At 55.4% G+C, this 23,404-nt stretch overlaps 8 protein-coding genes across 8 annotated transcripts; 4 read left to right on the top strand and 4 right to left on the bottom strand.

Moving 5' to 3' along the window:
- Positions 1–533: 533 nt before the first annotated feature.
- INS49_013804 (uncharacterized protein) lies at positions 534–5,004 on the bottom strand (the record flags this gene model as incomplete). The annotated part of the gene is made up of 9 exons (XM_043174497.1): positions 534–722; positions 786–858; positions 920–1,260; positions 1,354–1,943; positions 2,013–2,116; positions 2,197–2,322; positions 3,851–3,915; positions 3,986–4,574; positions 4,637–5,004. The coding sequence occupies 9 exons, from the start codon at positions 5,002–5,004 to the stop codon at positions 534–536; spliced, it is 2,445 nt and encodes an 814-aa protein (XP_043021442.1).
- A 654-nt stretch (positions 5,005–5,658) lies between these two features.
- INS49_013805 (uncharacterized protein) lies at positions 5,659–7,738 on the top strand (the record flags this gene model as incomplete). Its single annotated transcript, XM_043174498.1, has 6 exons — positions 5,659–5,919; positions 6,164–6,379; positions 6,572–6,809; positions 6,899–7,141; positions 7,337–7,424; positions 7,519–7,738. The coding sequence occupies 6 exons, from the start codon at positions 5,659–5,661 to the stop codon at positions 7,736–7,738; spliced, it is 1,266 nt and encodes a 421-aa protein (XP_043021443.1).
- A 1,022-nt stretch (positions 7,739–8,760) lies between these two features.
- INS49_013806 (uncharacterized protein) lies at positions 8,761–10,102 on the top strand (the record flags this gene model as incomplete). The annotated part of the gene is made up of 4 exons (XM_043174499.1): positions 8,761–9,117; positions 9,236–9,268; positions 9,460–9,952; positions 10,008–10,102. 4 exons carry the CDS (start codon positions 8,761–8,763, stop codon positions 10,100–10,102), a joined length of 978 nt encoding a protein of 325 aa, XP_043021444.1.
- Positions 10,103–10,509: 407 nt separating this feature from the next.
- On the bottom strand, positions 10,510–13,849 carry INS49_013807 (uncharacterized protein; the record flags this gene model as incomplete). The annotated part of the gene is made up of 3 exons (XM_043174500.1): positions 10,510–12,031; positions 12,072–13,537; positions 13,598–13,849. 3 exons carry the CDS (start codon positions 13,847–13,849, stop codon positions 10,510–10,512), a joined length of 3,240 nt encoding a protein of 1,079 aa, XP_043021445.1.
- Positions 13,850–14,509: 660 nt separating this feature from the next.
- On the top strand, positions 14,510–18,903 carry INS49_013808 (uncharacterized protein; the record flags this gene model as incomplete). Its single annotated transcript, XM_043174501.1, has 2 exons — positions 14,510–14,628; positions 14,754–18,903. 2 exons carry the CDS (start codon positions 14,510–14,512, stop codon positions 18,901–18,903), a joined length of 4,269 nt encoding a protein of 1,422 aa, XP_043021446.1.
- Positions 18,904–19,228: 325 nt separating this feature from the next.
- Positions 19,229–19,933, bottom strand: INS49_013809 (uncharacterized protein; the record flags this gene model as incomplete). Its single annotated transcript, XM_043174502.1, has 1 exon — positions 19,229–19,933. The coding sequence occupies one exon, from the start codon at positions 19,931–19,933 to the stop codon at positions 19,229–19,231; it is 705 nt and encodes a 234-aa protein (XP_043021447.1).
- A 607-nt stretch (positions 19,934–20,540) lies between these two features.
- INS49_013810 (uncharacterized protein) lies at positions 20,541–21,495 on the top strand (the record flags this gene model as incomplete). Its single annotated transcript, XM_043174503.1, has 2 exons — positions 20,541–21,047; positions 21,121–21,495. The coding sequence occupies 2 exons, from the start codon at positions 20,541–20,543 to the stop codon at positions 21,493–21,495; spliced, it is 882 nt and encodes a 293-aa protein (XP_043021448.1).
- A 264-nt stretch (positions 21,496–21,759) lies between these two features.
- Positions 21,760–22,907, bottom strand: INS49_013811 (uncharacterized protein; the record flags this gene model as incomplete). Its single annotated transcript, XM_043174504.1, has 3 exons — positions 21,760–22,436; positions 22,513–22,706; positions 22,822–22,907. The coding sequence occupies 3 exons, from the start codon at positions 22,905–22,907 to the stop codon at positions 21,760–21,762; spliced, it is 957 nt and encodes a 318-aa protein (XP_043021449.1).
- Between the last annotated feature and the right edge of the window lie 497 nt (positions 22,908–23,404).

Raw genomic sequence — 23,404 nt, forward strand, 5'->3', positions numbered from 1 at the left:
TTTAAAAACCTTAAATAAATTAATTAAAATATAATTTAATAAAATATATATAATTTAATAAATATAAATTTAAAAAAATATAATTTTAAGTTTTTAATTATTTAAATATTTAAAAAAAGTATTTTATAATTATATAAATTATTTTAAATTTTAAATAAGCTTTTTTAAAAATTTTATACCCTTTTAAAAATTATAAAATAATTATAATATAATAATTATTCTTATAATAATTTTTAAGGGCCCTTTATTTAAACATATTTAATTTCTAATACACTTTATACCTTACCTTATAAACGCTGCTACCTTACTCAGTTTTACACTCTCAAGAACATGCATTCAACTAGCAGGTAAGGAGTTTGTAAACAACAGAAGTAACTCAATTTATCTGCACTACAAAGAGAAGCCCTACACACCCCATCGTGCACATACAGTATCATCTTTGGAATAGGATGTTTTTTTTCTCTCCCTCCCATCATCTTTCACTCCCTTTATAGCTTTATCATGTTTCCAAAGCAGCTCGTTTGCGCCGAGGCTCACAGAGCCTTGACGGTGGAAATGGCTGCATCCTTCTCTGTCTCGAGCTCCATCTTGACATCCCCGACGTTCATCCTAGCGACCTTGGCGTCGTCGCCATCGAACACTTTTGCGACCTCCTCCAACGTCAGACCCTTTGTCTCAGGGTAGAAGAAGTACACAAAGACGAGATAGCAGAAGTCCAGTATCTGGATGAGGAGTTAGATGTGTATCCAGTAGGACAGCAATCAGCCAGTGTTTCATCAACTCACAGTATAGAACATCGCAAGCGTCCATGCATGTCCAGCAGCGGTGAAGCTATCCCAAGCGATTGGGTTGGTGTAACTGACAATTACGGATCAGCCACAAGTGCATGTATGGAAAGGAATACGCTGGGCCGATCTACCTTCCTAGGACAATGAGCCCCTTTACAAAGATGGTCTGGATCACACCGGCCTTTGCTCGCAGGCTATACGGCATGATTTCTAGCGCATAGGCCGCCATGACGCCCGTCCAGGCAATCTGGTAGGCGACTGTGAACAACCAGATAAACGCGATCTGAGGATAACCGAATCTCGCCAGATCCTGGGTCCGCTCATACTGCGAACTAATAATGGTCCAGCCCATGTATGCGAGCACGATACCGGCGGTCGACGCGAGGAAGAGGGGACGGCGCCCGAGACGATCAATGAAAAGGGAGAAGGTGACCGAGACGACCAGAGACAGTATAGTCTGGCCTCCGCTAAGCTGTAGGACTCATCTATTAGCTTTCGTCCCCGTGCCAGGCGAAAGATGGGGCCAAGGGGAGCAGGAGGGACGATGGTCATCGCGCCGTCTTACGAGGATCTTGTTCGTCTGCTCATGAATACCAGCACCCTCGTATATCTTGTTGGCGTAGTTTGAGAATAGATTACTGCCGCTGTACTGCGATACCATCGCCAGCGAGACGAGCAAAAGAACGCGATACCTGTTCCCTGCGGTTCTCGCAAAGTCAAGGAAGCTGCTTGACTTCTTAGTCTGGAACTCGAGCGCCAGCGTCTGCTTCATCTCTTGGAACTCAAACGCGACCGTCTCGTTGGCCCTGTCATTGTTGCCGTGGTACCGAGCCAACATCTCCTCGGCCTGTTCGTATCTTTCCTTGGCGACCAGCCAGCGCGGCGACTCGGGTATCCAGTGGATAAAGGCGAGCACAAGTACCGCAGGGAAGGCCTGTAGGAGGGTGAGCGAGCGCCAGGACCAGTCTCCCGCGATGCGGATGGTGGCCAGCGCCAGCCAGGCGCACGAGGTGGACCCGACACCATACATGCAGTTCACAATGGCCGAGGCCTTTGCCCGGTGCTGAGGGTGGGCTACCTCGGTAATAAGCAGGCCAGCCATTCCGCCGTTGAAGGAGCTTCCGAAACCAAGAATGAATCGGCCGGCCATATACACTGCGACACCGCCTCGCGTTAGCCTTTCTCGCCTTCAGCCTTGCCCAACTCGGAGAAGAAGAGCCATACTCCCGTAGCCATTGGAGAAGGCGCCGATGAAGGCACCAATCGCCTCGACGACACAGCCAATGATGATGGGCGTCTTCCGCCCGTAGTTGTCCGCGAAGAAGGGCCTGTGCGGGTTTGACATATAGCCAGTGAGCGACCACTCAATCGTATTGCTGCTAGCATCCTCTCCACGGGGTCTACTTACACCATCCAGAAGCTACACAGAGATCCAATATCGAGAATTGCTACTATGATGCCAAGTCTACCGCCAGTGGGCCTGTCGAAATGGACCTGCCATTGGTCCATGACCTGGGACGTGTTCATGAGCTTCCTGGAGGATCATCATGTCAGTGTATTCAACGCACAAGTCGCGATTGGTCATAATACAGCAATGATCTGACTCAATTTGAAGTGCTTCTCTTGGCATTCGTGAGCAGAACCGACTTACGCGTCAAAACCTGTCGACGCTGACATCCACATCAGAATACCGCACCAGAAGTATAACCTTCGGAGCCCACGGTCCTTCCACCATACTACCGGCTCGAATTCAGGAGCTTCAGCCAGGGCAGCTTCTGCCTGTGTATGCTTGGCTCCACGGCCGAGGGCGATTTGGACCATCTCTAGACGCAATCAATCTATAAGTTGCAGCAGCGGGGAAAAACAAATAACGTTGAACGGAGTGGTCCTGGAAGTACTGGGTGATATCAATCTCTTCTGAATAGAACTTGCCCTTTGCTCTCTCACAATACAAAGGGGTATTTCCAGGCGGCGATTGATCAAGTCAAATACTCAACAGACGTGTCACATTGGCGTCTTCATATGTGTCCACGGTTGCATACCCATGGGGGGGAGACCCGGGGGGGGGAGACCATGGGGACGGGGATGAGCGCGCGCGGGTAACGCCGCCGGGTCTGCTGATCTCCTTGAACTCTCTCTGACATGCGACGAACCTTAATCTTCCCCGAGGGTGCAGTGCATTGCAGTAGCAAAGGAAGTGCGCTCAAAGGAATCAATGCTCTGTCTTGGAATATTTCAAACCAGACTGAATGTTTATTCACCCCTGGTATGCAAAGAAAAGGGGGAGGCTGGAGCCTAGGCTTTCCCATGTGCCGCCGCTTTGCTCGCCTGTTCGAAGCACTTATTCACCTTGTTTCGCGTCGCGAATGCGAAAAGCTTATGTTAGGTTCTCGGCCCGCTCTCCCTCCCCCCTTTGTGTGACAAATGCCATTGACATTCTGACCTTGGACTTGGCGCATGGAAAGTTCATCGCATTACGACGATCACGCTCGCCGCCGAATCCAGTACCGGCCACTGCAACAACCTTCCTCACAACGCTGACAAGTACTTTGAGTTCTGTTGATGGAACATAGGAGGCCGGCAGTTGCAGTCTGAGTGCGTCCCACCGCATACAGCAGCAAGTGTAGTACAGGGCGACCCGGAAAAGATCATCCATGTCGCTACAACGCCCCACAAAGAACGTAACAATCTCCAACTAATAACAGCTTATGATTTATCCTTTCCTTGATTAAACCTATATTATTATAGCACATTCAAAATGTAATGCTATAAATAAGCTACCTTTTTCTCCCTTATTTTTACCTTAAAAAGCTGGTATTTTTTTTTGTGGTGACGCATAGATAAGAAAGGAGAGGTAAGGGACCCTTCGCCAACGCCACAGAAGTCACAAATTATTAGGCTTCTTTGTCAGGTTTCGCTGTACATTAACCCGCTTGCGTACCCACATCGCACAAGATCCCATGCAGATTACGGATCTTGCTTGCAGAGTATCGCCCATGGCGATCTAGAAGCGAGGCATGCCCAGAGCCTCTCGCCGTCCTGTACTTGCAGGGTCCACATACGGTACTTCTCCAATACCGGATGCCCGGACGCCCAATCTGACTCCATCAGTGAGGTGCGTGTCAGGCTGGAGATTCTGATTAGTATCCTGATGCCATCGACCTTCTACGAGCGTCGTGCTAAGACCGAGGACTCACCGTGGCCGCATGTAGGGTGCAAGCATTGCTCCATATAGCACAAGCCCCCTTGGTCCAGTGCATCCTGGCGACGCAGTCGTGATTTCGCGTGATGAGCCGCATCAAGTAGTCCCTGATGATCTGGTCCTCATGCGCCCACACTCCATCGATCCTCGACACGTGCAAGCCCACGCCTGCGAACACACTCTTCCAGCCCGTCACCGGGTGGGTGCGGACCACTGGGTGGTGGGGCGCGAATGCGAAGTCGACGTTGAGAGGTGAGCCACGCGGCGACATGACTTGGTACCCGCCGGCCTCGCACGCCGACTTGAAGACGGGCTGCGCACACTCGGCCGTCAGGGTCTCGAGGAAGCATTGGAAGGGCGGCGAGAGCCGGTCGTACAGCTCATAGCCCGACACCCAGAGCGTGTCGCCCCCGGCGGCCGGAGTGGCCTGCATCCGCAAAAACGAGAAATCAGAGGGGCAGGTCTCGAAAAGACTGTCGCTGTGCCACTCGCGTCCGAGGTCTCTGGGCTCATCAGGGGAGGTGCCAGGACGCTTTTTCATGGTTGCGTACAGCTTCTTTTGGGCCTCGGAGTTGATCACGTAGCTTTGAAGAGTTGTCATCGGCTGCTCGTATAGTCCCTCTCCCTTCTGGCCGAGGAGACTCACATGTTCTTGTCCGTGGTGCCATCAGCCATGGGCACATTGTTTGGGTCGTTGTACAGAGGATGGACATGGAGGCCATTCTCGTCCGGCCGTCCCGTTAGTTTGCCAAGAAGATCGGTGACATTTTTTTGCTCGTCGATAGACAGATCATCCTGGGGAGCTCGGAAGAAGACCACGCCCCGCTCGCATATGGTGATGGCCAGGTCGCGAAGTTGTTCTTCAGCGTTATCTGCCGCGAGCATGTCTTTGATCCTGGCGGTGGGATACTCGCGGCCGATGACTGGAGTCACGTCGACATATTCGAGATAGTCAATCGATGACCCTTTGGTCAAGGGCGCACGCCTCAAATTCTCAGGTCGCACCGACCCCATCGCGTGTTGTTTTCAGAGGAGCCTTGGGGTAAAAGGTGCCCAGAAAGCCTGCGTCGGCACTCTCAGCGAAGTGGAATCCCTACAAGCCAATCCGTGCCTTGGTGTCGCCAAGTTGGGGAACGGAGACCTCGTGTCAGGCGGCCGAGACAGGCTTGTTCATATACTAGACATGCACCGCATTATCTTGGGTGATCTACAGCGAAGAGGAGCTGTATCAAGACCAGTCCATCAATCAGTTGACCGGACAGCCACCTGGCTCGCTGCAATTCGGGCCATCTTTGGCCCTCGTGTGTTGGAAAACTAGGACCATCACGCAGTCAGCAACGCCGTCGGCCTATCGTGTGCGGGGAATCTTGTTAACGCAGGGAATGCAGTCGATCAATGTGACCCATCTACCGGCAGTCGTCAGCATTTGAAGCTCAGCAGAAAGGGAAACATATGGAGAAACCTAGTGTCCCCGCCGGGTTCAGCATGTTCTCCCACAAGGCAAAACAATCTTGTGGCCCCCTTTGCCCCGAGAGAGAAGACGGACCCCAATGGCTGTGGCCATCCCGGATGAGTTGAATAGCGAACGAACAGCTGCATGCTCCGTGTTCAACACTCGAATCTGCATTTGACTCGGCTCATTTGAGCCATAGCAACCAGAAATTCACCATGGTTGCGGGCGCGGGCGCAGTCATCTCGAGCAATCCGCTCAAGCTCGATTACCGAAGCCACAGCAAGTGCCTCGCGATTTGCGCCGTCATTACCGTCTCGAGCTTCCAATATGGCCTGGACTACGCACTTGTCGGCGGCTTCATGGCCATGCCGGGCTTCCTCCGGGTCTTTGGGTACTTCGATGAATCAGCCCAGAAGTGGGCCATCGACACCACCGTCCAGCAGCTTATATCGTCGCTCATGACCGTCGGCACCTTTGTAGGTTCGCTCGCCATTGGGCCGTTTAGCTCTCGTTTCGGGCGGAGGAATGGTCTCTGGACCGCCTCGGCTCTGAATGCAATCTCGACGGGGATCATGATGGGTACCACGACTGTGGGGCCGCTCTACTTTGCGCGGTTCTTACTTGGTGAGAGTTCACTTCCCACTTGTCGTCGACTTGGCTCGTCTGACGGTCGTGAGTTGGAAAGGCATATCCGTGGGCTGGTTCCTCACCTTTGGCCAGGTCTACATCAACGAGGCAGCACCGGCACATCTGCGTGGCATCGTCTTCGCCGTCTACCAGACGCAGCTCAGCATCGGATCCGTCATAGGTGCAGCAGTGGACTATGGGACACACAATATCGAGACCAAGAAGGCGTACCGGATCCCCCTGGCACTCTTCTTCATTGCACCGACGGTCCAGTCCATCTCGCTCATTTTCTTCCCCGAAAGCCCCCGGGTAAGCAGCTTCCGGATACAATTTTTACCCTCTCTGGAGAATCGATTTCCTATCTGTAGCATGTACCTCAAAGGTATTGTTAAGCTGCAGGTTTTGAAACAAGCCATGGCCGTACTGTGGCCCGTTGCTCCCTATATCCAGATGAAACTTCTTCCTTAGTTCTTTGATAGCTGACTCCTTTTGCTGTAATAGTGGCTCATGGCCCACGGCAGGGAAGACAGCGCCGAGTTGGCCTTGAGGAAATTGCGCGGTCGTACCATTGAGGAGGCGGCCTTTCAGGCAGAGTTGAACGAGATACGCATCTCTACGAGGCAACAGGTCGAGCACAGCAAGCGGAAGAAGAAGCAGCTGTGGCTCGAGATCTGGAACAAGGGCAATCGGAGAAGGACGCTGCTCTCTATCGCGGTGGTGTGCTTCCACTGTGCTGCAGGTGGGTGCCCATTCAGACTTCAATACTCTCTCCTCTCTCCTTGCTTTTCTCCATCATGCGTCCCAGAACCCTGGCTCATTGTTGGACAGGATCCTCCTACCTGACGATATACACGACTTATTTCCTCACAACGGCCGGCATTCCAGCAGACCGCTCCTTCGAGTTCTCAACCATGATTACCTGCATGGGCCTCCTCGGGATCCTCTCCAGCTTCTTTTGGGCAGACAAGCTAGACCGGCGAGCTATCTTCATGATCGGGGTTGCTGTCTGCGGGCTCGCGCAGCTGGGTTTTGCTGTGGCTTGGACTGCGGCTCCTGGAACCGAGACCGCTGGTAAGGTGGTAGTCGGTCTCATCGCAGTCTTTACTTTCTTTTACACTGCCTTCGGTAGGTTTGATTCGGTATTTGCACACCCTAGGTGGTGAGTTTCTAACCTGTTGTTGCTACTGCTAGGCCCGTACGCGTGGATGGTGGGCGCAGAGTATCCCAACAACCACCTCCGTGCCCATACCTTTGGGCTCGCCACAGCTCTGAACTTCCTGGGTAACTGGGTCGGCATCTTCACTGCTCCCTACTTCATCAACCCTGCAAGCCTGGGATGGAGTGCAAAATATGGGTGTGCACCCTCCCGCCCCTGCCCCCCCCCTCCAAACCCAATGCACATTGAATATCTTGCACGTCCCAACACCAACTAACATATTTGACTACAGCTATATTTGGTTCGCATCAAACGCTATTGTGTTCTTGTTCATATACTTCTTCATGCCGGAAACACGGGGCCGCACCCTGGAAGAGATCCATGAAATGTTCGAGCAAGGAGTCCCGTCCAAGAAGTTCAGGGGTTTCATTTGTGCAGCAACGCAGGCGATGGCGACCGAGGTGATTGGGAAAGAGCGAAACGAGCATATTGAAGAGATCAAGAGGCCGTAAAGTGCTACGCGCTGGAGTTGACTCACCGTCCCAGACATGTTCTGTGCAGTGTCGCTTGCGAGGAAAATGGAGGGCCGGTGACAGGTCAGGGGAGGGTACTTGAGGTGGATGGATGGCTTGATGCTGTTGAATGTGGGACATGTTTTCAAACAAATGCCTCACTGAGCTCACAAGTGACTCATCCTTCTTCGACGACAAGACGAGAGAGAAGGCCAATGAGCACGGAGGTAGCTGAAAGCACAATAGAATTGGTCAATCCGTAGGGAAACGGTGTCGTCCCCGTCCACCCACAGAAAGAAACATCAGTAGTTCCGCCATCAAGAGAATTGTTTTGAATTATCTCAACGTAGCTGCGTTTGTGATAATCTCTAGCACATGTGTCACGCTTCCCCTCTTTAGCTGCATCGTGTCGTCATGTTTTGGAAAACCCGAAAGTAAACGATATCTTATCAGTCCCGCTCACGGAGGACAATCCAGTCGTCATTCCATTATAAAAGGTTAAACCGCTCCCCCTCTTTCTTTCTTTTTTTTTTTTTTTTTTTTTCAAAGAATGTAGTCTTGACTTGAGCATTCATCCTCATCTTGCTACCCGACTCTGCCATCCCCGCCCCGCACAAAACAACTCTCGGTCGCTTAGACACAACAAAGTACCTCACCCAGCTGAACATGGTGTGATGACTCATATATGGTTGACTGACACTGGCGAAAGGCACACGCACTGTTCGGTACTACCGTCCCTCAGTCAAAAGCCATGAGGTCTTTCATTGGTCACATCATCCAAGATGGATGATCAGTATCCAGGTAAAGTTAACACGCATGAGCCGGTGCCAATCCCCCCGTGCCAGGCTTGAGATTCCTGCTGCTGCAGTCCTCAAGTAACACTGGCGCGTGGGTGGAGCGGCTGAGATTATACGGCTTAGGAACTTGATCTTGGATAATACCAGCGAAAGGATCATGCGTTGCCCCCCCCCCCCTACTCCTGCGAGGACAGGTGACGCTGACAAACGGTACATAGATATACAATGGCCCCCTCTGCCATCGTGACCATGCCCGACTCTGGCACAGACAGCCTGGCCGTCAGGGGCATCAACAAGCCCACTGCCAAGGCTGGCATTGATTCCAAGGCCATCGACGGTATGATGGGCCAGTGGGACTCGTTTACCTTCTCGCCGATCCGCGAGAGTCAGGTGTCCCGTGCCATGACCAGCCGGTACTTCTCGGACCTTGACACGTATGCCGAGTCTGACATTGTCATCATCGGCGCGGGCTCCTGCGGCTTGTCGGCCGCCTACACGCTCGGAAAGATGCGCCCTGACCTCAAGATCGCAATCATCGAAGCCGGCGTTGCGCCCGGTGGGGGTGCCTGGCTGGGTGGCCAGGTGAGTTATCATTTCAGGATCGCGAGCATTCACACCAAGTCTCTTGAGGTGACGAGTGACTGTGTCGAGGTCGTCCTCTTTCATTTGGTATGCCCCGCTAACCAGAGTCATTATACAGCTCTTCTCGGCAATGGTCATGCGTAAGCCGGCCGTAAGTATATCCCCAAAAGTCCAGCGTCTCAATCGTTACCATCGCTTGAGGCATCCAAACATTTCATCTCACCGGGGCCCCTGCTCTGTCCTGCGCGACAGCACAGGAGACCAGGCCTTATGCGCCGTTGTCTCGCGTCATGTCCTTTCAATGGCTCCTTGCGTGCCTTCTCACTGCTGACTGGGTTCTAGGATGCCTTCCTCACTGAGATCGGCGTCCCCTTTGAGGACGAAGGCAACTTTGTCGTCGTCAAGCACGCTGCCCTGTTCACCTCCACGGTCCTGTCCAAAGTGCTGGAGTTTCCCAACATCAAGCTCTTCAACGCCACCACCGTCGAGGATCTCATCACTCGTCGTGACGTTGCTGGATCTGCCGATGTGCGCATCGCAGGTGTGGTCACCAACTGGACCCTGGTGTCGATGCACCACGACGACCAGTCCTGCATGGACCCCAACACCATCAACGCGCCGCTCATAATCAGCACCACTGGACACGACGGCCCCTTCGGCGCCTTCTCTGTCAAGCGACTGGTCAGCATGAAGCAGCTTGAGCAACTCGGGGGCATGCGTGGCCTTGACATGCAGACGGCGGAGGATGCAATCGTCAAAGGCACCAGGGAGATCGTCCCTGGACTTATCGTGGGAGGGATGGAGCTCTCTGAAGTTGACGGTGCTAACCGCATGGGTGAGCTACCTCTAGATCGGGATTTGGCCATGGCAAAGAAGCTGACCTTGAACAGGACCTACGTTTGGCGCCATGGCCCTCAGTGGTGTCAAGGCGGCCGAAGAAGCACTCAAGGTCTTCGAGCTGAGGAAGGCTGAGAGCGCGAAGTAAGCCGCGGACACTTCTGGTGAGATTCGGTCACCCGAGGAGTAGCACATCCACCTGCGTGTCATTCTTTCTCACTCGGCAGGCCGTTCGGTTAAACAATACGTCAAGGATGTGTGGAATCGACATAAATAACATGCTCGACAAATTGTGCAAATGCTCATTGTGACCAACTGGAAGATTGTTTAGGTGCCATAGTTTGAAACAATACACTCGTTGAACAACATGTCTATCTGTTCTTGTGTGTACCACAGGCTCTCATCTGCCGTCATGCCCATCGAAGCGCTTGGCTTGGGTTTAGCGACTCGAACCAAAGGCACAAAACTGTCACAGGCAGTGCTCGAGGTTGAATGCGTTGCGGTTGTTTGTTCGAGTGACATCATGCCACTGACAAAGAACTCAATAGATCAAAACTACTTCACACGTTCGATTGCCTCAATGAGATCCCCGCCTATTCTGGCGACTTCAGCAAGAATTGCCTCACGGTTGACATCAACATGCTCGCCACTTGTACCAGCCCCCCCCTCGTCTTCGCGTGCCGCGGGTTTGTATGAGCAAGGCAGGTTGACCCTGAATGTGCGCCGTTGTACCTGAGGGTTCCAGATTGCAGCCACGACCGTGTCTTCCGGTGCCCCGTGGAAAAAGAGGAGCGGCCCAGAGAAAAGGCTGTTCAACTGCGTCAGAAGAGTTCTGGCGGGATGCGACAACGCAGGCTGTATTGTCCGCCCTGTCCGGCCATCCAAGTTTTTGAACTGAGATTGTTTCACGGTATCGTCGGGGTCAGCGGCTCTTTTGACGGCCTTGCTGTGCAAGCGAATCAGGACATCATAGTCCTTGAGAGAGGGCTGGAAGAGTGTTCTTGGGTCCAATTCGATGCTCTTGTCTTTGACAAGCTTGCACGCTGCTCTGGCTAGAGTGGTTAAACGGGAGGCAACGACTCTTGAAGGCATGGGACGCCCATCGTGGATGGTATAGGCGGTGCCAGAGGTCTCGTTGGACGTGGCTACAACCAACGTCGTGTGACTCATACCTGGATCGATCTTGCGCCAGGCCTCGAGCCGAGTAGCGACAGCGGCCCGCTCAGAGCCCATCAGCTCCCCGGTCGAGTCCAGAACCAGCGGTTCCAACCGCCAGTCCCACCTGGACAAGAATTGCAGCGTCCGCAGAAACCCCGTCATCGCGCTCGATGGCGCTTGCCACGGGTAGGGCTCCAGAAAGACGCGCAAGGCGAGCAGCTCCACCAATTCCTCCAGGAAGTGGCACGAGAGCTTGTGGGAGTTGAACCAGTGTTTGACCAGCCTGATCGTGGGGGACAAGGCAGGGAACCGAGTGCAGAGTATCGACATGGTCTGCGTGTGGCGGGGGAGATGTGTATACAGGCGCTTGAAGGAGGCATGCAGCTGGGCGCCTTGGGTACGCACACGCTGGTCAAGAGTTTTATCCATGGTTCGTCTCTCTAACAGGCTCTCTTCAAGATCACTGTGTATCCTCAGACGGAATGAGGCGGCCCCCTCATACGTTACGTCTAAGAAGGCCAGGTTCTCTGTTTCTGTTTCTGCTTCCTCCAGCCCGACGCGGCATGCCACTTCGGGCTTGGACTCGGTCAGGAGCTCGCCGATCTTAAGAAGAAAGGCAATTTTTGTGCGCTGTATAGCGGCGAGATTATCAGGCCACTTGCCCGAGGCCTCAAAGTAGACCACAGCGTCCATTGGCAGCGTTGCGGCCTTCGAGGTGCTCAGAGATGGCGGCCGCACCGACGCAGACCGCATCTCGGGCGCCGCCGCGCGAACCTGTCTGATCTGGAGGGGAAGGTGGCTAAGTTCGCGCAGATCTGCCTCGAAAACGGCGAAGGCCTCCGTAGCAGCCTGGAACGCGGGCGTGTCTGATGCTTTGATGGGAATGATTACTGGGAAGCCGGCCCCGTAGAACTCGAGACTATCATCCTGTATCTTCAGGTGCAATTTCGAGAGCATACCGGGTGATCTCTTCCCAGAGGCCAAGTGGGGTAGCCTGCGTCCAGATCAAGCTCTCCAGGATACTGCCGTCCTTGAAACGTCTAAGTTCGGCCTTTTGACCCCAGAATTTACGGAATTCCTTGGCGGCCTGTTTTTCTTCGACTGATGGACCTTGGTCGACTTGGCGCGCCATGTTGGCCGTGTTGAACAGCACCCCCACTAGCAAGGTTGAGGGACCCAGAAAAGGCGAGGAGGTGAGTTCCCAGGCAGCTTCATCTGAACTGTCGGCACTCTTCACATGTATGAGTTCCACCCTGTCGCCCAACGCTCTCCTCAGGATGGCCACAGCCTGTTCCCCAAATTGGGCAGCGGCACTTCCATAATCGCCAGTATTGCGTGCATCTGTGCCTGTTGGTTGCGCAATCTGGACGACAGCGTCATAGCTGTGAAGAGGAAGATCAGCCTTGATGATAAAGGTTGGGTTAAACTGGTCAGCATCTTGATCAGCCAGCGATGCTTGCGTCCACCTGGCATGTTGCTGCAAAGTGAATGCAGAGCAAGCACTCATCTTATAAGCCAGATTGAGCTGCCGAGCTGCATCAAGAATGACCGGTCCAGGGTCATTCAAAGCATCCCGACCGTCGCTAGAGGAGCCGAGGACAGGAGGCTTGCGACAAAGGTCAACAGCGGCGAGATACTGCACTACGGCCTTGAAAATCTGAGTAGAGCTGAACGAGGCAGACAGTGCCGCAGCCCCTTTCCGGCCTCCACTTTTTAAGAGGAGGGCAGTCAGGATGGCCCATTCGAAGTGACCGAACCCGCCCCTGGAAAGCGAGCCCCCAAAACCGCGTTGAAGTAGCCAGACACGCCCCAGAATACAGGCATCCTTGAATGCCGGACACGCCTTCTCTGCCTGGCGGAGGACCTTGAGATGGGAAGAATAGCAGCTCTCGGCCTTCAAGGTGGAGTTGTAGTAAGGCGTTGGGGTTCTGGGGCTTTCCTCGGCGACTGGGGCGGTCCGAATGCAACAAGCCGTGGGCAACAGCTTCCGGATGGGACACCAACCCGTTGGTGCACACGGGATGATTCGTATGCTGTATCTGCTGGGCGAGCCCTGAGGAGTCAGGTTGAGAACAGGAAGTAGGCGGTTTCCGTTGCAGTGCTCGTAGGCAAACACAACCGAGGAGCCAAGCTCGTTCCGGATGGAGGCAGTCAGGACGGCCAGGTAATAGGCCCTCTTGTAGAAGTATCTGAGGTCGAGGTAGTCCTTGTCCTGGAAGATTTCTTTGGGCATCTCGACAATCATGTCGATAGCATGACTGCTTTGCGACTTGACCATTGTCTTGGAGACGTAGCTCCCGACAACATTGAACTGGGTCGGAGCTGCGAACGAGACCTTGTAATGCGAGTCTTGGGGCGGCCGAGGCTCGGGAAAGGGCACGACCAGACCATGTTTCGTTTCGAGGCTCTTGGATGCCTGGTGTATCTGCAAAGAAAGAAGGTGGTCAGTCGCAGGCCATGAGGCTGGACGGCCGGGGGGACTCACAGGAGTAAGGTCATGAGGCTTGGTAGCTTCTAGGGTGGACTTGATGCGATGCAAGAGCTCGTCGGCACCGGAAAAAGTCTTTTTGTAGTCCAATCGAACTTCGCGCAGGAGCTCTTGTGTCTGCAGAACGAAGGTGCTTGATCGGGCAGTGCCAGCCTGGGCGACGGCATCCAGAGCGGCGTTGCCATTTGCGACAGGACCGCGGGACTCGTGGTGGTCTACTTTTCTTCGTTTCGCAGGATTTGTGTCCATATTGATTATGGAGGACCTGGTGGTCTTTTCGTAGCCGCTCGCCCACGCAGCTTGGAAGCCTCGAGGAGGAACTGCGCAGAGAAATTCGCGTTCGGCGTGGCAATGCTGGATAAGTCGAGGCAAGGCAAGACAAGACGAGTCAAGTTGCGAATAGTACTGCTTGGAAATTTATTCCTTATCGATTAGACAGTGGTAGTCTAGGTTAGCGCGCGTGTGGTGGATGTACCACCCCGTCCAGGTTCGCAGGCACTTAGGTATCTACTGAGAATACCCAGGCACCTGGACAGGCTAGCAGTCAAGCAGACCCCACATGCTGGGCGGCACCGTTTGCCAAGTAAACCACAGGGCCGCTTGAGTCCAACGTCATTGAATTGGTGGCCCTTTTGAGCAGCGTGTGCTTGGTACGTGTGGCATGCTGTAGCTGGCATGACATGCAGCAATTTCAGACATTGAAGTTGCGCAACACCAAAATTGCAAGCCCTTGGCTTTCTACACTGTCATCTCGACCTTTGACCCCCGGGCCAGGTGACGCAGGTGTGTTGCATCTGGAGATAATGAAACCGAATTCGACCTTGACTCTGCCCCTGTCATTTCGCCGTCACTCACTGCCACTGTCTCACCGCGAGACGTCAGCCCGGCGCCTCCCTCGCATCTCCGGCCATGTCGTCTTCCAAGGCGGCCCTGAAGGCCATCGCTGATGCCGTCAAGCAGCAGAAGTACGACGATGCCCTCCAACAGGCTCGGGATTTTACACAGAGAGAGCCTAGAAACTACCAAGCGTAAGTCCAAACCACACCCTATACCCGCCATCCCGCAGCATCGCGTCACGTCACGCCGCCCTGCGTGGCTGCTCACGCTCACGCTCATGCTTACTTTTACACCTCACTCACTGACAACGCTCTAGTCTCGTTCTGCTGGCCCTCGCCCTGGATAAGACCAACAGGTTGGATGAGGCAGAGACAACGTACGACGCGGCTACAAGGCTGAAGCCCAACGATGCTCAGGCGTGGCAGGGTCTCGTCAAGCTCTATGAAAAGCAGGGCCCAAAGAAACTGTCTGCCTTCCAGACGGCCACTGTCCACCTGGCTGAAATCTTCCAGGCCTCTGAGCAAACCTACAAGTGCCACAAGACTGTCGACGATTTCATTGACTTTGCTCGTGCTCATGGGACAGTTCAACAGCAGGTCGCCGCCATGGGCCTCAACCTCCCCGACAGCCCTATCTACTCGGCAGTCGAGGGCCGCACCCGTCCTGCCGAGACGTACGAGACCATTGCCAAGCTCCTCGAGGCAGATGAGAAGAAGCAGATTAACACTCTGATCGGCGAGCGGAGGACCAGGCTGGGCGCAAAGGTCAGCGAAGTCACCATCGAGGTCAAGCGGGAGGTTCTCGGCCGCAGCCGCCTGGGCCACATTTATCGCGAACTCGTCAATTGGTCCAACGATGATGAAGTTCGTCGCCATTATGAGGAGAAGCTGCTGCAACACTGCCATGACCGCCTCCTCGCTTTCCCCCATGGCCAAGAGAAGGCCCAGGAGCTGCAGGTTGTCCTCAAGCTGGCCAATGACATGGTCATCATCAAACATCAATACAGACTCGCCTGGGAGATAAGTATCGACTGGAAGGACGCCAAAGAGACAGGAGCTTGGGACCACGCCGTTCTTCGTGACTACTGCACCTTTTTCCCGGACAGCGACCTGTGCAGAGTCGTAACGGGCTACCTCAGCAGCGATATCTCGCCATTCCCCAAGCTTGAGCCGCAGTCTGAAACTCCCGACGGTGGTGGACATTCCGGTGATGAGAGCGAGGACGACGACGATGGTGGCGCGCCCACAACCATCATCCCATTGACTGACGAGGACCGTTTGCTTATGATGTCGGAAGCGATTTTGACAACTAAATCCCTCTTCGCCCACCGTTTGGTGGCCGAATACTATGAATCACTGCAGGAGCACGAGAGCAATGTTGAGCTGACGCGCAAAGCTCTGCGTCTGCTAAGAGACGAACGAGAAAAGATAGGCATGGCGTTTCAGGACACCAGTGACATGTTCAACTTACACCTCGCTACGGCGCTGGTCTTCTACCAATCCCCACGCCATCACGAAGAAGCCAAGGCATTATTCGATGACGTCTTAAGCCGAGATCCTGTTTCAACACCCGCCCTGATCGGAGTGGGCTTAATCTTTGAGGAGGAGGAAGAATACAGCGAAGCCGTTGACTTCCTGGACCGAGCCCTGCAGAGGGATCCCGAAAACCTCCGTGTCAAATCCGAGGCAGCCTGGGTGAAGGCCCTCAAGGGCGACTACTCGACCAGCGCAGCAGAGCTTGAGAAGTGCATACCTTTGATTGCAGCCAAGGGTGACGCTGCTCATGATCTCTTGGCGCAGACGTTACACCGACTGGGTAGCTGCATATGGGCATTGGACCCCTCAAAGGCTGCCAGAAAAAATCGCGGACCTGGCAGCGCTTACTCGTGTTTCCTGAGCTCCCTGAAGAGTAATCTGAATTTCGCGCCGGCGTACACTAGTCTGGGGGTGTACTATGCCGACTATGCCAAGGACAAGAAGAGGGCCAGAAAGTGCTTTCAGAAGGCAGTCGAGCTGTCACCATCCGAGATCGTCTCGGCAGAGAGACTCGCACGCTCTTTCGCAGATGAGGCTGATTGGGATCGAGTCGAACTTGTTGCTCGGCGGATTGTCGACTCGGGCAATGTCAAGCCGCCTCCGGGCTCCAAACGAAAGGGGATCAGCTGGCCTTTTGCCGCCCTTGGTGTCGCAGAACTACACAAGCAAGATTTTCACAGAGCAATTGTATCCTTTCAAGCCGCTCTGCGAATATCTCCCGACGGTTATCATTCCTGGGTGGGCCTTGGGGAAAGCTATTACAGCTCCGGCCGCTACGTTTCGGCCACCAAGGCCATCCAGAATGCACGGAGGTTAGAGGAAACGTCGAATGACACCAGTTCTGCGGAGACTTGGTTCACCAAGTTCATGCTTGCTAATATCAAGCGCCAACTTGGTGATTTTGACGAGTCTATCGAGCTGTATCGGCATGTTATGCTGCACAGGCCGAGTGAAGAGGGCGTGGCCATCGCCCTGATGCAGACACTTACTGACAACGCGGCGGACTGTCTTGGAAAGGGCCTCTTTGGAAAATCTGTTGTAATGGCAAAGAGTGCCCTGGAATTCGCCACTAAGGCTCCGGAGGGCATCAAGGATACATTCAACTTCTGGAAGACCGTGGCAGACTCTTGCTCGATCTTTACCGGTATCCAGGGACATGTTCAAGAACTCCCCATTGAGGTCATCCGGAGCCTGCTCGGGGATGATGATGACAGTCCGGAACTCGAGGCCTTGAAAGACGTTGACGGGGTCGGAATCAGTGTCGTCTTCGCCAAAGGCATTTTCCCCGACGATGAGAAACTTGGCGTCGACCTCACCCGTGCCCTCCACGCTACGATCCTTGCCCACAAGCGTGCCATCCACGCTTCAGCCCACGATACACATGCACAGAGCGTAGCATACTACAATCTCGGCTGGGCAGAGCAACGCGCGCACGTCAACCTCCCTGAAGATTTCAAGAGGAGGTCTAGTCGATACTTGAAAGCCGCCATCAAATGCTTCAAACGGGCCATAGAGTTGGAAGCTGGCAACCCGGAGTTCTGGAACGCACTCGGTGTGGTGACAAGCCAGGTCAATGCGGCTGTTTCGCAACATGCCTTTGTCCGCAGCTTGTACTTGAATGAGCGAAACGTTCAGGCATGGACAAATCTGGGTACTCTTGGGCTTCTGCAAAACGACCTGGAGCTAGCGAACGAGGCATTCACAAGAGCACAATCCACCGATCCCGACTACGCCCATGCATGGCTCGGCCAAGGCATCGTTGCCTTGATCTATGGCGATGTTAAGGAGGCGCGCAGTCTATTTGCTCATGCCATGGAAATCGCCGAGGCCTCGTCCATTTCAAGGCAGCAGTTCTCTACATCAGTATTTGACCAGACCTTGACGACTACGGCGGATACTACTATGACATCTCTCATCCAGTCCATCTTTGCACTCGGCCAGCTTCGGGGGCTGCGGCCACAGAATCATGCTCTGGGGCATTTGCGCGCCTTGCTGCAAGAGCGAACCCATGAGCATCGGTTGTCGGCAAATGTCCTAGAAGAGATGTGCTCGGTACTAGAAGCAGACTACGAGGTGACCGAGTCTGCACAGTCCCTCAAGAGATTTGCACTCGCAAAAACAGATCTCGCCAGGGCTTATCTCGCTATTGGGTCCTACGACCAGGCTGTTGACTGCTGCGAGACGGCGCTGCAGCTCAGCAGTGACGAGTCGGACAACGAGCTGACTGCAGAAGAGCGAAAGAAGGCGAGGCTGTCTGCACACCTGACAGTAGGCCTCGCCCATTACCACCAAAACAACCTAACCGAGGCCGTCTCATACTTTGATTCTGCCCTGCAGGAATCGGATAACAATCCTGACGCCGTTTGTCTGCTTGCCCAGGTACTGTGGGCAACGGGGTCCGAGTCTGCCCAGGAGAAGGCCCGCAGCTCGCTGTTCGATGTCATCGGCGACAGACCCGACCATGTGCAGTCAGTCGTCCTGCTGGGCATCGTGGCAATTCTAGATGACGACGAAGAGAGTCTTGATGCGGTACGCATTGAGTTGGAGAGACTCCGAACAAGCGACAACACGACGTCGGCGGAACAGTTTGACATAGGAGAGGTTCTACAGGCGGCTGCAGCCGTGGCGGACGCGGGCACGGGACAGGGACTGCTGGCCCAAGCGCAGACGGACGTTCTTCTCTACCCTCAGCTGCCACACGGCTGGTCGAGTCTCGGGGACCTGGCAGGCAATGGTGAGGTGTTCCCAAGAGAGATGGCGGTCCGGGTGGCGTCACAGGGCATTCCGCCCAAAGGCGAGCTTGGCGCAGAGGATCTGGCCAAGACGTACGGCTCGACTGGAAAAGCCCTCAACTCGCAGGTCTCGATTGTGCTGGCGCCGTGGATGAAGGAGGGGTGGCAAGATCTTGTCGGTGTCTTGCGCAAGCAGTAAAGTAATTTACAGAGACAATTGTTCCTCATGGGAGCGAACAAGTGGAAATGCACTAGCTAAGAGCGCGTCGTGCATTTGTAGACTCTGGTGCTTGTCCGTCATCAGCGGACGACAATGTCGTGACATTTGACATGGGTTTGATCAGCCCTCTCCTCAGCCTTGCTGAACCAGTCTAATCGTATCCCTCAACCTGGTGAGCCGAGTGCTCACCCAAGCCTTCTGCCTTGGACGATGTTAGTCGATGCTTGGGTGCTCCTTACGAGTGAAGTGATGGCGTGGGTGTCTCATCTCGATTGCTAGTGGGAAGGAAACGTTACGAGAGTACTTACCACGCATCGATCTTGCCGCCCAAGACATGGCAAGTCGTGGTCTCTAGTAGAACGGCTCCTCTGGCGACAACGGTTCCCTTTTTGAGCATGATCTTCTCGCCGATGTTGAGTGTCCCGATAGCTATCCTGGGGATACGTGTCAGTTCGATACCATACACCGTCTGGCCCTTGCAGTCCTGCAAGACCAGGCGATGGGTGGCCTTGTTGGAGGCGGCAGTTGCAGGGCCAGACTGGGCGGCTCCCCCTCTTGGCCCTGTCGCTCGTGGCTCTGGTCCGTCGCCGGTTCCATTCTGGGCTTCTTCCGCATCAGCGCCACTGGTGGGGAGGCGAATGATCTCCCGGCCGCGGGTCTGCTCGCCTCTCTCGATGGCCTCGAGCTCCTCGACCTGCTCCCACCTGCTCTTGGCCAGGTCTTCAATGTCGACGACCTGCACGTAGACATGGCGACTCAGCCGGGTCTCCTTGACGGCTGGGTTGGTGATGTCGCTCGGCAGCGATATGATTGGGACCGAGTCAGGGTCCAGCAGGCCGGGGGTGGTGAGATCCGAGGCCAACAGGCGTGTCTTGGCCGTCATGACCAGCGAGGGGAGAGGAGGAGGCGGGTCGCGGGCGGAGATGAGAGCCTGCAGCCATGGTTGCGAGGGCGGGGGGAGGTTGAGACTCTGCAGCTGGGTGTTGATCTGGGCTGAGAGGCTCATCATGAGATGGGTAGCTGCGACTGCTCCTCATCGTACTCGGGAGGCTGAGATCCACGCGGTATTTGCGACGTGACCTTTGGTCATCGTAAGCCGTGTGGGTGTGTACGGGTGTATGTGTGTTGTCCGCATATGTGTGTGCATCTAGACGTTCACATTGACGAGCATCAAGACCACCAAGACCACGCACAGACAACAACAACACTCCGGGCTACTCACGACCGCACTGTCGACTTTCTCAGCCTGTCAGGACGACTAAATAGAGTATCGAGACTGTGGTGGACCGAGGAGCATTTCACGAGCAGGTGAGTTGATGATTATTGACGTCCCGGGGGTCTAGGTCCAGACGAGGCGGCTAGAGCCCCACCCTGAGGTACCTCTGCTCCCTTGCAGGGAGGTACCTGCGTGGGTACGTACCGAGGGCAGTAGTTGGAGAACCCCCGTCATCTACACACATGTGTTGACAACTCCGCCGTCGTGGACCTCGTCTCTACCTAGGTATTAATTCCTGGGTACTGCAGGTGCATCATCATCCATTCATTAGCCAGCCCACGCCAGCACCAGCCTCCGCCCTCAACCACCTGGACACAGGAGCGTACGTGCTGCCGCCGACATGTCCACCATAGCTTCGCCCAGAGACCCCCATTCCACCTTTCGGCGAACACCCTCCTCCCAGGCCGTTGTCACTCCCACCTCGTCCACACGCCCCAGCCTCGACATCCCCCGGTCCGCAACCAGCTCTCCCAACCCGTCCGCACCCGCCTCTGCGCCCGCGCCCAGCAAGCGTAACAACCGTGCCGCCCTCCGCGAGTACTACAACCTCAAGAAGACACCCGCTGCCGCCACGCCTCCACTGCTCGAGGTCACCGACACCGACTCCGCCTCCCTGGCCGACGCCGCCGACTTCCTCCACTCAGACGTCCCAACATCCGAGGTCGATGCCGATGGCTTCGACGCCGACGCCTACGTCAAGTCCAAGCTCAGGGACAGCAGCCTCGAGGAGCTGCTCAAGACCTACACGCGGGTCCTGGGCGAGATACGGGCGCTCGACGCTGAGAAGAAAGCACTGGTCTACGACAACTACAGCAAGCTCATCACCGCCACCGAGACAATACGCAAGGTACTAAGTCACCAGGTCTCGAAGCAATCCGGGGCTCTCTGGAACCGTGTAACTGACCGTCTCTTCCTGCCAGATGCGCTCCAACATGGACCCTCTGAACCCCATGGCCGCCACCCTCGACCCAGCCATCGCCCACATCTACTCACAGGCATCCTCCATCAGGGACGCGCTGAGGGAGTCCGCCCCGAAGCCGAAAGACACCAAGGGCCAACAGGAGGCGCAGGCGAGGAAGAAGAGGGCCAGGGAGCTCGTCGCGGGGGTGTTGGACACGCCGGACAGGTTACGGGTACTGGCGCAAGAGGGCAGGGTCGAAGAAGCCAGGGAGGCGTGGACGCAGCCCAGGCAGCTGCTCCTCGCCTGGAAGCAGAAGGGGATCGGGGGTGCTGATGTTGATGAATGTCTGGCGGAGGGGGATGCAGCCGTCAAGGGCGCGGATTCGCCGTCGTAAGAGCGTAGGTTGGATGATGCTTTTGAAATGATACCCCGGGCCTCAGCCCGCCCGATAGTCTAGATCTTCCCGAGGTTCATGGAAAACCCACTCACTCATCCACCGAGTCCTGCCGGCGCCCGACTCAGCGGTTGCGCTCCCGGACTAGCCCTTGTGCGTTTACGCGTACATGTCCCAAGACGCACCCTCAACGCGCCGTATGCTAGATGAGCTGGTCGGGCGAAAGTGTGTGCCATCTCGCTCCTGATCTGTTCCAGTGGCCAGTCATGACGCGGGCCCGGCACCGAGGCGCTCCACGTCCCAGACCTCAAATGGATCCCTGTCCGCCTCGCTCACCAAGATCTGTGCCTCGGCACCGATCCTGCGGAGCTCCGCCTCCAGGGCCGGCTGCATCCTTTGCCGGAGATATGCCCTCTCAGAGTTGCTGTGAAACACCGTGATGACCAGCTTGCCCTCCATCGTGGCCCTGAGTGCGTTGTGGTGACTCATCTCGCCCGTCACCAAGACGTCGACGGGACAGCTCTTGAGGACGTCCCAGCCCGAGCCCGCACATACGGCGGCGGACTGGACCGTTGTTGCGGCGGCGTCAAAATGCCTGGGCGCTGCCACCATGACATGCTTCAGGCCGCCCATGCCGGCGGCGAGGCGACGGACCAGGTCGCCCACCACGACCGGATGGGCAAACTCGACCTTTCTGCCATAGCCGGCGCCTTCAAAGCCGGCCGGGGGAGGTGCCGAGGTGGGCTGGACAGCGGAACGGCTCTGGGGCTGTTGCGAGCCGCAGATGACATCGACGAGCCAATCATTCAGGCCACCAGGGACGGCGTCGACGGCGGTGTGGGGGCAGTAAACGGCGATGTTCTTCTGAGCCAACTGGAGCAGGATCCTCTGCTGAGGGTCGGCGAGGTCGACCGACTTGAGCCCTCTGAAGATAAAGGGATCTTAGCAGCCGGGTGCAACTGGTCAGTGAAGGAGGCACGAGGCAAGGAGCGTGAAAGTGTGGAGATGCGGACGTACGGTAGCTCACGACCAGGGAAGCCTTCTTGTCGACAGCCTCCTGCGCGACGGATGGGCTCAGGTCGTTGGTGAGGAGGACGGTCTTGTGCTCCGGGGTGGACTCCAGACCGAGACGTTGTTGGCTGGGAGCGTCGAAGTTGCCCAGGAGCAGGCCGACATTGTCCCAAGCCCTGTCGGCGACCTCTTCCGGGTACCTGGAGTGGGGGGTGTCAGCTCGACACGTCCGGATGGCAAGCAGCGAGGGCGGTGGGGGGTTGAGGTTGAGGCTGAAGCTGGGGTTAAGTTGGGGTTGGGGTCGGTGGCATGTACAGAGATCTCAGAGCTTGCACCACCGCCCGGGTGAAGGGGGTGTTCTGAGGCGGTGGTGGCAGTGGTTGTGCAGCGAGTGATGCCATCCTTCTTGCCGGTGACAGTGGTCCTGGTGACAGTGGGGCTGGAGCAGAAACAGCAACGGGAGATGGCGTCGAGGAACAAGCTCTGGCGGAGGTGGGGGCGCCCTTGGTCCTTGGCCAGGTGCGAACGGCGACGGCAGGAGAGCGGCTGCTTGGCGACGACGAGGCTGGGCCTGCAGTTGCGAGACGGAGGCGAGGAGAGGGGTGTATGGCAAGGCGGAGCCGTGTCGTGAGAGAAGTCATTGCTTCGGCATGGACAGTAAACACTGACGTCGACAGCTCAGGCAGAGCTTATAGACACAACTCCTGCCTACCTAGGTAGGTACCTTGGTAGGTACCTATCAAGTTTGACCCACCGGTAGCGGCCGTTGGTACCTTGATCTCCGCCCCGTTCATGACATAGCGTATGTGTACCTGCCACGCTTGCGTACCAACACTACGATAAGTTGCCGACAGCCCTTCTCCACCCTCGCATCTTTTGTCATTCATAGACGGACCCC

Source organism: Diaporthe citri, assembly GCF_014595645.1.
Source record: "Diaporthe citri strain NFHF-8-4 chromosome Unknown scaffold_7, whole genome shotgun sequence".
NCBI lineage: Eukaryota > Fungi > Ascomycota > Sordariomycetes > Diaporthales > Diaporthaceae > Diaporthe > Diaporthe citri.